General features: G+C 40.6%; 1 protein-coding gene across 5 annotated transcripts in view; it reads right to left on the reverse strand.

The window, feature by feature from the left end:
• EBF2 (EBF transcription factor 2) overlaps positions 1 to 16,307 on the reverse strand; it is a 280,406-nt gene that overhangs the window by 56,503 nt on the left and 207,596 nt on the right. For all 5 annotated transcript variants that reach the window (XM_087875582.1, XM_034436841.3, XM_034436842.3 and 2 more), the window contains exon 8: positions 591 to 708. In XM_087875582.1, coding sequence (XP_087731708.1) covers positions 591 to 708 — 118 coding nt within the window. The remainder of the gene's footprint in view (positions 1 to 590; positions 709 to 16,307) is intronic.

The following is a 16,307-nucleotide window of genomic DNA, read 5'->3' on the forward strand; positions in this document are numbered from 1 at the left end:
AGAGAGAGAGAGAGAGAGAGAGAGAGAGAAAGAAAGAAAGAGAGAGAGAGAGAGAGAGAGAGAGAGAGAGAGAAAGAAAGAAAGAAAGAAAGAAAGAAAGAAAGAAAGAAAGAAAGAAAGAAATGTATTCAAATGTGTTCTCAAAAGACATCCTTGGAACATTTTAGGATGTGCGAAAAACAAGTATAGGAATGTGCAACTTGTCCCATTTTGGCATTTGGGAGGACCTGGCAAGTGACTGGCCAAAAATAGTCCACGAGGCCAGGAGAGAAACTCAGTTCAATTTGATCTCACTGATCTTAAAAATGTATTCAAATTAATCACAATTAAATGGATTATTTTCCAGTTATATTTGTAAATAATTTTTCCTTCCTACCCTTTGATAAAAATTACAACTTGGCATCAGGTTTTGGAAGACTTTGGGAAAAAACTTTATATCCTGGAGGAATCTAGGTGTGTAAAAGTATTGGGATGGAGGTTTATGGTTAAAACTCATGCCACCAGACAAGTTATTTTGCATTCTTTTGAAGGTAGCCTATCTTGGATGACTTCTTCCACTATCATTCTGAAGACCAGTGAAGTAAACTTACCTTCTGAAGGATCAAGTCTCCTTGCTCTTCGCCCATGTTTTGAGTTGTTGTGAACAAACATATTGTCTGATACTGCCAGGACATGCCCATCAACATTCACTGTTGTTGATAACACAACCTGCATGTTAAAAAAAAAAAGCAAAAAAGAGAAAGGCAGGTAAATTACATCTCCATGGTCCATGTTTCATTACCTAGTCAAGTTTAAGCTCTCATTCTAGTTTTGTAAAAGTAAATCCAGTCATTATAAGGATTAACCTATTAAATGGGATGAAAAATAGCGTATTTATCTCGATTGCAATAATAGTAGCAATGTGTACTTGCCCAAGATGAAATGAATCAACATTTTGATTTTTGACAGCTGAATTGATTCAGTTTGGATTGTCCATTCAAACAACCAAATAAACGTGATGTCAGCGTTTCAACACTGGCATAGAGAGAGAGCAGAGGAGAGCGAAAGATAAACTCTGAAACTTTTGCCTGCTAAATCCCTTTGAAGCCCGGTTGTCGTGGAAATGAGGGGAGGGGGCACATTCCTGGGAAATGACGAGGAAAAGAAGTCTGAAGAATGACTTGGAAGACAGCCAATGAGAAGCAGAGACTTGGGGATCGGAAAGGGAGGGATTGGGAGGCAAAAGGTCAGTCTTGTCCGCGCGGAGTCATGATCCGGTGGCTGAGCTCAATTAAAGAAAGATTTCCTTAAAGATTGGCAGTTTGGAAATTCATTTAATTTTGAGATAGCACCGCAGTCTGACAGGTGATTTGATCTGGTTCATCAGTTTTTTTAAAAAGTGTGGGGACATTTCTGTGAAAGTCCAACTTGATCACTGAATCAATTTGAATGGACTTGATTTAATTCAATATGCCAGACCAGTTTTAGTACAAAGAGATGAGTTGATTTATAAACCAAATATTTGAATTGAATCTTCATGTAAAACAACTAAGCCTGTATTAAACATCACATCCTAAGGACATAAACAACATTGTCATGCTTTGATGCAACAGACTGTAAGTAGCTCTTCCTAAGTTTCTTAGCAGACAATGTCTCCAACTTCCTTTTGAAAAGCTGTGAATAGGTAGAAATGGAAGATTCCAGTGTGAAGCAATGGTAAAGACACTAAAATAGGACCACGGATACTCATATTCAAATCACACTCAGCCTTCCAGAGCAGAGTTGATGTTATGCGGAAAAATAAGAGAAAAGGTTTCTCTATCTGCCACCATGAGCTCCTGGTGGAAAGATGGTACATAAACATAACAAATGCACAACATCTCATCGCACATAATGCCAATGTCATACATGCCAATCATTTTACCCCAAACGTTCAGATAACATGGTGATGAAAATGTTGACTGAATTAAGAAAATGGTCGCCCTTCTCTAGTTTCCAGTAATTCAAGCTATTTTCCAAAGCACCTGAAGGCCAGAAAAGGAATAATGGATGGAAACTGATCAAGGAGACATTCAACCTAGAAATAAGGAGGAACTTTCTGACAGTGAGAACAATCAACCAAAGGAACAGAAGTTGCCTTCAGAAGTTGTGGGTGCTTCATCACTTGAGACTTTCAAGAAAAGATTGGACTGCCATTTGTCAGAAATGGTGTAGGGTCTCCTGCTTGGGCGGGGGGTTGGACTAGATGACCTATAAGGTCCCTTCCAACTCTGTTAATCTGTTAAAGAGAGTCTTCCTGGAGCAAATTTACTGAAGGTTACTGTGCATTATCTATGTCCTGTCTGAGATGAAATTTATAGAACTTTGGAACAATCTTCCCAATGATATTTATCCGTCATCACCACTATCTTTAAGAATTGAACGAAACCATCCATTCTTCTTTGTTTTCTTACTCCTCCTCCTTAGATGGATATGGTCATTTCTTTATTTAAAGTTGCTTTCCTAAATGGCTTCTGAAAACAATGCAACTCAAAGGAAGAGGAATGGAGACAGCAAAGGAAAGCAGCCCTTGCGTTATAAAGCTGTAATGGTTTGTGAATCTGATCATAACACTCTTCTGAGAGATGCACTAGTTAAAGACAGAATGGAAATGGCTCAAAGACAGGAAGAAGCCAAGGCACCGATCTCACTGCTGTGCTAACACGGTAGTTACATTTCCTGCCTTTCCTACTCCTGGTGTCTGATGGGGCAGCTTCAAGTAGGGGAGAGGCAGGGTTTGATGAATTGGCTTCTCAACAGAGCAGGTACTGTCCCTGGTTTCCCAAAGGTGCTTTTTCAAAAGGCAACGGGACTTTGTTTTTCCTTGAAACCATTTTGCTTCTCATCCAAGAAGCTTCTTCAGTTCTCTTGGATGAGAAGCGAAACGTTTCTCATCCAAAACAAAAACAAAACCTGTTGCCTTTTGGAACAACCTAAATGACTGAGAATCTCCATAGACATTTGTCCCTGATTTTATTCTCTTATTTTGCTGACACCTGGTGGAATGGCTGAAGAAAGTATGTCAGCGGTTTTCTTGCCCAAAGTTTTATCCTTCCTTTGCGTTTTATTGAGTAATTTGTTTTTTCTTCTTTGTGTACTTTACTCGTGCTCTTTTCTAATCACACTAAATAAAGTGCTTTGAATAAAATAATCAATATTTTTTTAGGCTTGAGACAAAGGGTTGCTTCTTCCAAAAATCTGAAAGTTGAAGATGCCTTTAGCATTGGTGATGGGATTGTGTCTTTCTCCACAGTTCTAGTCCCACCTTAATAGGCTGGCTAACTTTGGGTGAGTCATTCTCTTTCAGTCCATGATGTCAAGCTCAGGTGACAAGCTAGTTGGTCAATTCCTGTTGCAATCAAATGGACCAAACCTTGGTTGATCAAAAAAAAAAAATGTGGACCCTGAAGTTGCAGGAAAGTGCTAGGAAGGAGGAAACAAAGAAACTGCCTTACTGGGAAATATGCAGGAAAAAATATCTCCACAAAAGCATTTTGCATGCAGAAAAAATATCAGGGATAGAAAGTGAGAGACTGCGACGAAGGAAGGAAGGAAGGAAGGAAGGAAGGAAGGAAGGAAGGAAGGAAGGAAGGAGGGAGGGAGGGAGGGAGGGAGGGAGGGAGGGAGGGAGGGAGGGAGGGAAGGAAGGAAGGAAGGAAGGAAGGAAGGAAGGAAGGAAGGAAGGAAGGAAGGAAGGAAGGTAGTTTCCAAGTTGGTGCCCATCATTACGTCTTCCTGTAGTGAGTTCCACAGGCTAATTGCTTCCTTTTAATCTCTGTCTTCCATCATTCATCTCCCCTTAATCTGACCTGAATATCCTCTCATTCAGAAACACTCCTTGTTTCTAGGTGTCTAATTGAAGCATCTTGTGTGTAACCCATCATAGAATATTAAAGAGACAAAAAGAGGCACGGGGAAGCCAACACTTGTAAAGGAAAGGAAATGGGTGGTTAAGAAATATGAAATATGAATAAATAAAACTTGTAGCATGCTTTGACAACAGATGAATATCCTAGAAATATAATGAAATGCTCCATTTCCAAGTTAAGAGCAGGCAAGACGAAACTGCAAAAAAACAGGAAGCTGTATGGATAAAGAAAATATCGGAAACATCCTCAGATTCAGGAAAACAACTTGGACATGATAGTTGTGAGCTTTTAGTTCATGTTTGTGACAAGAGAGGGAGGAAAAAGTAGGACTGGAATCTAGGAGCGAATGACGGAGAGAAAAGAACAAAAACTTCACAAGGTGCAAGGAAGATTGCCTTAATCCTTAGATATCCCGTTGTAAAAGAGTCTTTAACAGCTGATAAATTATTTCCTTTCCTTTCTCCTCCCTTTCTTTGGAGAGGGAAGGGATCAGGGCAGGAAAATCGCTTTTTCTTTCGAAACCATTTTTGTGCTGACTGAACAAATGCATGCTCTTTCTTGCTCTCTCTCCTCAATATGAGTTTAATTCATTCCAAAAGGCACTTGTCATACTTTACATTAAAGGGTGCCTTTGCATTCCTGCCCCAAAACGTGTTGCTTTTGTGTGCCAAAAAGGTTCCGTCATTTGACAGTCTAGGTGGAGTTGGGACCTTGTTCCAAAGTGAACAGTTCCCCCATGACACGTGAGAGCTCCAGCAGATGCAGTTCATTATTTTCCCTTAAACAATGGAAATAAATTTTAATCTCTCGCTGGCCAGCCCAGGCCACACTACAGCAACAAGGGAATAAGGCTGAATTATTCCAGTGTCTGAAATATTTACGAGAGGATTTTAAATTGTAACCAAATGTAAAAGAGTGGGTTGTTGCACCTTCCTATAATCGACACAAATCTAACCGCCAAACAGACAAAACACTGCCTTCTAAACATCCATGGGAATAAATAGCCAACCACGTAACATGTTAATATATTTTACATCCAGATTAAAAATGTATACACTGTATAGTTTAATTCCTAAGAAGCAGAGGAGGAAGGCATTCAGAAATCTCAGTGATTTGGCATCAAGGAAGATGCAATGGAAGGCATGGTTATAATGTTAGGTAGAATTTACTTTCCAGTATGGAAGATAAGTTTAGTAGATGTCCTACCATATTTTTCAGAGTATAAGACGTACCTTAGTTTTTGGGGAGGAAAATAAGAAAAAAGCTGATTAGCAGGTAGAATACCCCCAATCAGCTGTTCCCAGAGGTGAATTTTAGCAACAGGTTCCTTGGTTGTGAGCTCTGTGCCTTGCTTTTTTTTTTTTTTTTTGCCTTTTTTTGTGCCTCTGAAACTTCTGAAACTGTTTCAGAAAAAACTTTATTTTCTGCCTCTGAAAGCCTCCGAAACAGAGTTTCAGAAAAAAAGCCTCTGAAACTCTGTTTGGGGGCTCTTTTTCTGAAGCTTCATTTCCGATGCTTTTTTCAGCCTCTGAAACCTCCATTTGAGAAGCTGGGCGGGGCTACATTCGGAGTATAAGATGCACCCAGATTTTCACCCTTTTTTTTTGAGAGGAAAAGGTGCGTCTTATAGTCCGAAAAATATGGTAATTCTTCTGGTTATATTAATGAAGGATTTCCTTCCCCAGTCTGGAAGTCACATTTAATCCAGAACATAGCACTATAATTATTTAGGTATTAAACAATTTATTATGGCTGCCCAACTCATACATGGTGACTATGATGTAGGGCAAGACTAAGGTCCAAACCCAGTGAAAAGTCAGTAAGATCCAATAAAGTTCGCTCCTTTATTTGGTGTTACATAATGGAGAGAATCTTGCCAAACTAAAGTTATAACTTTCTAACCTGCTAGATATATCCTGAGAGATTCTAAGGTCTGGTTACCCTCAACCGCTTCCCCCTCCATCATCCAGTTCTGGACTGCTGAGAATCTCTTAATCTGGATCTCTTTCTGAGGCGGCTCTGGATCTCTTTTTGAAGGTCCAGCAAAATATTCCCCCTCCTGCCAGGTGCAGGAAATCAGGAATCAGGATAAAGTTCAAAAGCACCGTGAGTGTATTCCATGCAACCTATACTCAAGAATCTGATCTACTAATTGCTGTTGTTAGTTGCGAAGCTGTGTCTGACCCATTGCAGCCCTATGGACAACATTCCTCCAAGCCTCCCTGTCCTCTACCATCCTCTGGAGTCCATTTAAGCTCACTGCTTCAGTGACCCCATCCAGCCATCTCGTTCTCTGTTGTCCCCTCCTTCTTTTGCCCTCAATCTTTCCCAGCATTAGGCTCTTCTCTAGTGAGTCCTTCCTTCTCATTAGGTGGCCAAAGTATTTGAGTTTCATCTTCAGGATCTGGCCTTCTAAAGAGCAGTCAGGGTTGATCTCCTCTAGGACTGACCGGTTTGATCGCCTTGCAGTCCAAGGGACTCGCAGGAGTCTTCTCCAGCACCATCGTTCAAAGGCCTCAATTCTTTGGCGCTCAGCCTTTTTTATGGTCCAACTTTCACAGCCATCCATTGCAACTGGGAAAACCATAGCCTTGACTATACGCACTTTTGTTGGCAGGATGATGTCTCTGCATTAGTGATCTACTAATGGTCAAGGCAAATGGGTGCTGGATAAGAGTCAACAGACTTTAAGGGGAGCTGGATTTAGGTCTCTTTTGGTTGTGTATGAACTTATGTTGCATTTGACCCTGTCCTCAGGCTTAGCCTGGTCATCTCCTACATCTCCTCTGCTGCTGCAGGTGCATATTCCATTACAACTACTCAGTATTTATTGTTCAAGGGCTGCTCTGGTTATTAGTCTGCTACTGCACAGAGTTCAAAATATTGATGATGACGTTTAAATTCTGAAGAATGTATTCTCCAGATACTTTGGCAATGACCTTCTAAAACAGACTGCTCATTCTTTTAAGATCTGATGAGCATTCCCTACTCTGTGTCTCAAGAGTGGTGGAGGAAGAACCTTCTTGATCTCTGCATGGTAATAATCCATGCCTTGATGGATCATCTAGGATGGCTCTTTGCCATCATCTATCACTGGCTTTTTGCCAGTTTAGAGATTAGTGTTGTGCAAAATGTTTAAAAGTTTTTGGCCGAAAGAAGACAGCTCCTAGTAATGAACAATGTTCCTGAACTATGCTTTTGATATTAGGCCAAGAGCCACAAATTGCTCACCTCTGTATTAAGAGCCATAGATCGCTGAGTGTTGGATGTTAAAGAATTTGCCACTAATTAGGGCTACAACATATCTTATTCATGAACTCCAGATACATTTGACTGGGAAATTTTGGAAATGGGATGGTAGAAGAATCTTAGACCTAATCTAGCAAGGCAGCTCCATTTGCAAAGGATCTGGCTTTTGATTTCCTTTCACTATGATGCATTGTCACCATAATTAGAGGTGCCTTAACTGTGGATTGCAATGGTTATTTAATCCATGCATTTTGCTACTGAATCATTTGCTGAACAGAAAGCATCGCTGAACAGATATTATATATTGAATAATTGAAAGTGCATAGTTGTGTGTGTGTATGTATGTGTGTGAGAGAAACACTGTGTGTGTATGTGTGTGTATAAAGGAAGCAGACATTCTTCCATAGTCTCCAGCTCCCAAGACCTCCCCTTCCACCAGCCAACAGCTTTCCCCCAGTGAGTATTTCCTGGGTCATGGAGGGTGACCCTTTCCATCTGGAATCAATCAGTCAACTCCTGACAACTTCCTGAAACACCTCATTCCATTTCCTGTTCTCTCCCCACTTCTCATCACCCCCCCAGTTAGCTCCACTCTTCAAAACTATAGGCCACAGCAGCTTAATGTTAGAGGGTCAGCCACAGTTAGACTCCAAAACACTACACAAGAACACCTTTGACCTTCAGAAATCTTTACATCTTAGCTAAACAAATCAAGGTCAATATTTCTTACCATTACCTTGTTAACCATTTAGATACTTTCTCCTTCCCTTTTTTTTAAAAAAATCAGACTCTTTGAATGGCTTATCCATCAAGACCAGTGGTCCATCATAAAGTGTGACATGTCTTTGTTTCCTTTAAAGGCCTTTGGGGCTGGTGAGGCCAATTGGCTTGAAAACCCCAAAGATGTCGGCCTCTTTGGATAATTTTGTTATCTTAGTTACTTAAGCTAGCAGAGAAGATGCTTACTGATAACTAACATTGCCATGATGAGGGCTTGTTGACTACAATATTCTCTGTAGCTTCCTAGATATCAGTTCTGGTAAATGGAGTACCCTTCATCGGTCAAGAATAAGTCACTGAAAACATTATACCCATGCATTCACATGCATTATTTTCTTGGCATTTTCAACTTTCCCAAGCTTCTCTCTTATGTCTATATAGAGATACTCTATATAGTACCATAGTACCATAACCAGGTCATGGTTGTCCCAAACATGCTTTCTGAAGAGGCAACTGGACTTTCTTTGATTTTCCTTAAAGATATTTTGCTTCTTATCCAAGAAATTTCTTCAGTTCTGAAGAAGCTTCTTGGATGAGAAGTGAAATGTCTTCAAAGAAAAACAAAGAACGTCCAGTTGCCTCTTCAAAAAGCACCTTTGGGACTTCTTTCTTATGTTTCATCACGACCTTCCATAGGAAATGGAGCACCTCCTCTTCTCCATCATCGGTATGTCTTTTCAATGACTGCATCCCTTCCAGCAGAGCTTAGCCTCACTGTGGATTTCCATCCACGTCAGGGTATCCATTGCAGCGTAAAATAATCTCTTCAGCCCTCCCCCCCATATCCATCTTAAACAAAGTGAATTGATTAAAAATAAAAGGATTTTAAAATATAGAAATCCCAAGAGAACGCTTCATCTTTGAAGATGTTGATATCCTCACATGAGATGGTGGCATCCTCATGTGAGTTGCTGCAGCAATTGAGCTCCCTGAACTCTAGTTTGGTAATCTAGTTTGGGCAATTTTCACAAGACTCCAGCAGCCTATATAATATTTAAGATGCCTGGGACATTGGGCAAAATTGTGTGATACTGCCTGAGGCCTGAGAAAGATGCCAACTCATATCCAGCACATGCCCAAAGGCCCAGTCTATGGAAGTGTGCATATTTATACCTTCAGAACAGACGTCTTGTATCAAATCAGACTGTTGTTCCATTTCACTCACCAATTTTGCCTGGAGGCAGCTTCCTGGTCCTCTTAACTGGATAATCTTATTATTGACCAGGGGACATTCTGTATGCGCCATAACTAGACCAGGTTATATCCCCTCCTTAAAGTAACCAGGTTTCATTTTAAATTCTAGCATTCCAAACAAGCCATGTCCAACTTTTACCTGACATTCCTCAATTTTACACAAGCCTTCTCCTGTTGTAAAAGAAGCCAGTCTTTTTCTTTTTATTTGCGTGTTGCTGAAATGTTTCTTTCACATTTCTCCTGGTTTTGTTTTTGAACTTAGTAATGAACATTGGGGGTTATCTTTTAAAAAAAGAAAAACGTGCTGATTTTTAATAGGGAGCATCAGCAAGAATCATCATCAGCTCAAGGGAGCCTTTATTTTATATATTATATTGGAAACAGCGCACAAAAATTCATATATTAAGCAAATTGCTTATGAGAATACAGGCAGATTTTCTTTCTTTTTTTAAAAAAAAATACATTTAATGGAATGGAATAATATGAAGGTCACCATATCCCTGCCTGTATTCCTAATAATCTCACTAAGGCACTTGGGAAAGGAAAGCATATTATTTTCTTTTCTTTCAATAATGCCATATTGCAATAGCGTTCCATATTATAACTTTTCTCAAAGATAGCCTTAACTAACAAAAGACTTCATTTTCTTTCTTTTAATTTTCAAAGTGACATATTCTGCCAGATCTAGAGAGCTTCTCAGATGCAGAAATCACTCTTGTGTTTTTAGTTGGTCCAGATCGTTCACTAGTTTAATTTGAATCTAACTAGCTGAATTTTCGGATGGATGGATGGATGGATGGATGGATGGGTGGATGGATGGATGGATGGATGATAAGCAATTGCCCCAGTAGTTATTGAAAGTAATGGGATCAGTGTATTCTAAAACTATTTCCTTGACAAATGGACATAACCTAAAAGAAGATACCTTATTGCTTGTGTTAAGTGCTTCAAAGTTGGTGCCATTTATTTGTTCTCTGCTATAATGCAAAGTAGAGATCCTTTAAAACTCTCACCAGAAACAATACTCTGAGCAAATTTCTGAGGTTTTTCTTCATTTGCTATTTTCTGGAAAGCAAAAACAGTCTACTTTTCTGGAATTGCCTTGATATTTCCCATCTTTTCTGTGGGAGATGGTAATTTTTAATCTTCTTTGGAATAATATTAAATCAACGGATTTTAGATAAAGAGGAAAAAAACATGTTGCTAAAACAGTTGCTGTCATTGCCATGTGCAAGGGCAGAAATAAAAATCAACCAGGATAGGGACCTGAGCTGAAATCATTGTACTGTAGTGAGCACCAGAAGAGAGAAAGACAATTCCTCTTGCATCGGGGAAAAATTGGTCAACTTATTCTCCTCATTCTGAATGAGAAACTTTGCATACAACTCTACTTCCAAAGGAGGGGGCAAAATCATCCAACATCTGGAAGCAATATAAAATGCCCAATGTACATTCTTCTTTATAGCTGTACAGTTACACTAATGTGATTTTCTACTTGAGCTAAAGTGATATATATTCAATGTAAGTAGGAGAAAAATGACCCATAGCAGTCTTCCTTTCTGTTCCCCCTCTCCCTTTTTCCCGGCAAGTTTCCCAGAGATATTAGTAAGGATTCTGCTGTTAGGTGGAAGAGATAAAATAAAGGATAAATTGCCTTTATGCGTGTGCACAGATTAGTTAATAAGGATTAGCTCATCTTTAACACTATTCATTTGGAGGATATACAATGGGTGAGGTTAAATCATGGTCAAAAGAGAATGGAATTCAAAGGCCTGACTAGATGTAATTCCAGTTCCTCCCAAATTTGAAAGTAGTAGTTTATTAGTTGTGGACAACGTTCAGTAACGATTATGATAAAAGGAAATTATGTAAAAAAAAAAATGAGGTGCTGTTAGATTTTGGAAAGCCCGTGATTAAGATGGCTTTTGGTAGAACCTGATGGACAATAGGTTCATTTCAAATTCTGATGGCACTTTACTTCATCCCATATCACGGAACCCAGCTATCCTTAAAAAAATATTTTTAACATGGGAGTTTTCCTTTTCATATTTTCAACTGCAGAGAAATTAGTCTTTGTTGAATCCAATTTGTACATCCTGGAAGATGTGTGTACAAAATATCTGTCTTAGGTATTACATTCTGAATTATGAACTAATGGCATGTAAGCCTTATGCATGTAGGATCTCAGCCAATGTTAGGGATTCTTCCCAGTGTATAATAGCTAAAACTAGGGACACAGTTCAATCCATCATTACTGTTGCAGTTCTCAGCATTCTCGTAGATACTAAGCTTCTTTCACTCAGGTATTTCATTATTCTATATTGAGTAGGCAGTTAAAGCAGGGATATCAAACTTTTTTGGAGTTGGGAGTTCCTCTTTGTCTTCTATGTGCTACAATCCCATCTCGACTCTCTTCCTTCCAAAATGAAATCCTTACGCTATAAAGTTATATATTGATCTCTAAGTGCTGGGATAGCAAGAAATATACTGTATCTGTCTCCAATCTAGATGACACAATTGTCTCATCTACCTCTTCAACCCTGCCTGTTAAGAATATTCAGGTTTACATATTTATGATACCTGAGAATACATTGTGGGATTCTTTCTCCAGAATCTAGGAAGCTTTCTGGATTATAAGATTTAGTCACAGTCATGATATGTGCTGCGAAAGTTGGAAAGCTGTGCTTCCTCTTCATATATGTCAACCTTCTTTTTCATGCACACAAATTGTCCTCTCAGAGGATGCTATAAAGAGGCATGGCAAAAACTCTGATCTAAAATGATATAGCCAAGTCCTAGTATGATTGGTACGTGATACTAGGACTTGGATCCAACTCAGCTTTGTCAAAAAAATTCATTTGGTCCAGATCCAACTAAATTGTGTCCTAGAACTTGGGGAATGGAATGGCAGGCAAAAGTACGATGTTTGTTATATTGCAGTTTTTTGGGAAAAAGATGGACCATGTTTAAGAGGTTAGGAGTGTAGCATAGTCTCTTGACCTCTTGAACAATCTCATGAGTGATGAGTGATGCTGTGATATTCTTAGAAGAGACAAGGAAATATCTGGAAAGTAAAAGACAGCCAGATGAATTTTTCTTCTTCTCATTTCTATCCTTAAAAACCGAAATCTCTGAAAGATAAGTAGAACCCTAGAAATGCAATCATTTTGTCACAAATTTGGGTAAACTTAGGATGCTGGAAATTGTATACTGCTCATAGGCTGTGGTTTGCTCATCCCAATATAAATATTTAACATTTGTTAAAAAGAGTTTTTTTTTTTCCCCTTCTTACTTCATTTAGCAATAAAGGCCATTCCATGTTCTGGCTCCTATTAAGTTCTGGGTCAAAGGCTGAACATTTCTGACTTTTCTAAAATTTGTTTACAAATTGATTTCAGTTTCAGCAATTTCCTATCTGACTGCTGAGATGTATGCAAAGCAGATGGTCTCACGGACTGAAAGGAGAGGCTGTAGACCCTTGGCCAAAGCAAAGCAGTTGGGGATGGAGTAAGTATATTGGGGTGGGGGGGAACTAACTAAGAAACCAATCTGAATATCCCAATGCAAGAAAGTAGGAACATCTTTGGAATAAATAGCCTCTACTAAGGGAGCGTGAAATGTGAAACTCTTCAGATATTGTCTATGGAGATTCTCAGTCATCCAGGTCATGGTTGTCCCAAAGATTGTTTTTCTTTGAAGATGTTATGCTTCTCATCCAATAAGAGATGAAGAAGCTTCTTGGATGGGAAGCAAAATGTCTTCAAGGAAAAACAAAGAACAGTTGCCTTTTGAAAAAGCACCTTTGGGACAACCATGACCTGGATGATCAAGAATCTCCATAGACATCTTGTAAGGGAGGGTAACATGAAGCGGAGGCTTAATACAACTATTTCCCCAAACATCCATATCCCAATAATTGCCATCTCCCAAAGGTGCTTTTTCAAGAGGCAACTGGACTTTCTGGTTTTTATTTGAAGACTTTTCGCTTCTCATCCAAGAAACTTCTTCAGCATAGCAGAAGAGCAGAGACTGGACAGCCACTTGTCTGAAATAGTATAGGACAGTGTTGGTGAACATTTTCAGCACTGAGTGCCAAAATGGGAGTGTGCACCAGAAACCAGAAGAGCAGCCGCCCGGCGCACATGCGCGCACTGGGAAGATGATCTTCCGGTTTCTAGCACACGCATGCATATGTTGTGACCAAGGCCCAAATAGTGATTACCAAACACAATTCAGTCCTGAACAAACTTATTTTATTAAAACAATTAATTCATTCTCAACTTAGTCCAAAACAAATTCTTCATAACAGTCTGTTATTATCACCAACCTTTGATGTCTTTGGCAACCTGACAAAGGCTTTTCGTGGCAAAACCCCCACAAAGTTCAAGAGACGCTGACAAGAAGCACTGGAATCAACGTTGCTTTTCTACAAAGAACCCAATGGCTGATTGCTGCTCTTTTAAGCCTTCTGAGAGGGGCCAATCATCTTCTGGCCTTACTCCCGAGTTGTCCTTTATTCTTCAACTGCTCTTGCCTTCTGGAAGCTCTTCGCATGCATGCACTAGGAACAGGCTCCTCCTGTTCCTCTGCCTCTCTGCTGTCCACCTCCGGAGGCTCCGGAGTCCGCGCATCACTCCCAGATGGCCCCATCTCTGCCTCCGACACAGAGCCCTTGTCCAGGCCTTCCCCTGACTCCAGGACTGGCCCATGGTCCTCCCCAGCCTCCTCACTGTACGACTCTGTCGCCAGGTCTGCAGGCTGCTGGCAGACCACAACAGCACACCAGCCAGCTGATTTTCCAGTTTCTGCCATGCATGAGTGCACTGGAAACCGGAAGAGCAGTCACCCAGTGTGCACTGGGTGGCTGTTCTTCTTGTTTCCGGTGCTCCCACATGCGTGAAGACCAGCTGGCTGGTGCAGGAGAACCTGGAAGACGAAGGGCAATGGCTCACGTACCCAGAGAGATGGCTCTACATGCCACTTCCGGCACGCGTGCCATAGGTTCGGCATCACTGGTATAGAATCTCCTGCTTGAGCAGGGGATTGGACTAGAAGACCTCCAAGGTCCTTTCCAGCTCTTTTCTGATTGATTGAGTTTCAGAAGACTGTTTCTCAAGACGTGGCCTCAAGCTCCACACTGACTCTGCCTGTCTAGGATCTTTTCTAACACAAGAAATATGAACTTAGCATCAGTACTTAGCATATGTACTTCCTGTACTAATTGATGTTTGCTGGAATAAGAAAGGCTTCCTGAGCAATGGTTTATTTTTCAATCCTTAGTTATTATTTGGGCTTGAGTTATGCCTTAGTTCAGCGGTCCCCAACATTTTGGACCTCAGGGACCACTAAATTCATAATTTTAAATCTCACGGACCACCAATATGATCTGCCTAATGACTGGCTGGGCGGGCGTGGCTAGGTGGTCATGTGATTGGGTGGGCATGGCCAACTTGATGTCACTCACATTGAGGGGCACCTCATCAGCCTCTACTCGCCCCTCCCCTTGCGGCTACTCCTTGCCTGCCCGCCTGGGCTCCTTAGAGCCCCAACAGGAAGCAGTTGTTGGAGCTGAGCAGCCACCATGAGAAAGAGTTGGCAAAACAGCTGGATCAGTTCAAATTGGATCTGACTGAGAAGGAGGCTCAGCAGAAGCACCTCACTGAGGACAACGAGCATAGGCTTTCCAAGCAGAGGGAAGGCCTGCGGGAGCGAAGGCCAGATACCAGCACCTGGAGGCTCAGTGGGCTGAGATGGTCTGCCAGTTCCAGGCCATGATGCAGTCCCACTGGAACAAGGCCCTCTGACTCCTTGCCACCAGTGGCACTTCCCTCCACTCTTTACCCAAAGCCTCGCACTAGGAGGCTGAAGCAGACCCCAAGTTGGAATTTCTGCCCCCCTCCAACCCACACAAAAAAACCCTGACGGGGGAGACTCTGCAGCAACACAAACGTTCATTGCATGTATCCAACCTAGCAGCTGTTGTTTGAGGACCCCTGATTTAGTGCAATATAAAAAATGCAAATAATTTTTCTGCGGACCACCAAAATTTTCTCGTGGACCACCAGTGGTCCACAGACCACCAGTTGGTGACCGCTGCCTTAGTTCACAATTTATAAGTCCTAATTTTGTGGCCTTGGCCTGACTGGTGGCACTGTCAATGTTTTTAAACCTATTGGGTCCCAGTAAACATGACAGCATGCATTCCACCACTCATATACTTCGCTACTGTGAAAAGACAGTGTTTTAAATAATTCAGGGTTAAATCCATCAGCTAATATGCAGCAAAAAAAAAGAGGAAAATGCCTATAAATCATCAGCTTGCGCAATCAATCCAAACGAATTGCAGCATTTATTCCAGAATTCCAGACTATTTCATCTGTATCAAATCTATCCAGGACAATGATTACTTTTTCCTTTGTTCTGAAATGTGTCTGCGCAGAAGCTAAATACATTAGAAAAAAATATTTACTTTTAAAAAAGAAAGTTTTCAAGGTCACAATTTGTGTCTCTTGTTGTTCTACTGGTAGGTTATTCAACCAGCCTAAAAGATCTATTCAAATACATTGGATCCAACTAGATTAATGAAATAATATGCATAACTTGTTCTCCTTCCAAATTATAACCAGGAAGGAGAAAAAGGCCAAATGTTTTAAGATAGTGGCAAGATATTCTCTCGCACACCATATGCAGGTAATCTTTGATTTACAACCATTTGTTTAGTTGTAATGGCAATGAAAAAAGTTACTTATGACCTTTCCTCACACTTACGACCATCACAGCATCCCCACCATTATGTGATAAAAATGTGGATGCTTAGTAACCAGGATGTATTTATGATGGTTGTATGGTAGCCATTTGTGAAGCCAACCTTCCCAGTTGGCTTCTGAGAAGCAAGGCTAATGGGGAAAGCTGGATTTGCTTAACATCTGCAGTGATTCACTTAACAGCTGTGGCAAAAAAAAAAGACTGTAAAATCAGCTGCAACTTACTTAACAACCATCCTGCTTAGCAATGGGAATTCTGGTCCAAACTATGGTTGTATGTTGAGGACTGCCTTTATGTATTTCAGTGTGCACTGATGGGCAAATTACTCTTGTATTCCGTGTACAGAAAAGCATGTGCATGTTGTAGTCTGCCAGCAGCCTGAGGACCTGGCAGCGGAGTCGGACAGCGATGAGGCTGACAGTAGAGAGGCAG

Source organism: Pantherophis guttatus, chromosome 9 (genome assembly GCF_059756535.1).
Source record: "Pantherophis guttatus breed Tessera chromosome 9, ASM5975653v1, whole genome shotgun sequence".
NCBI lineage: Eukaryota > Metazoa > Chordata > Lepidosauria > Squamata > Colubridae > Pantherophis > Pantherophis guttatus.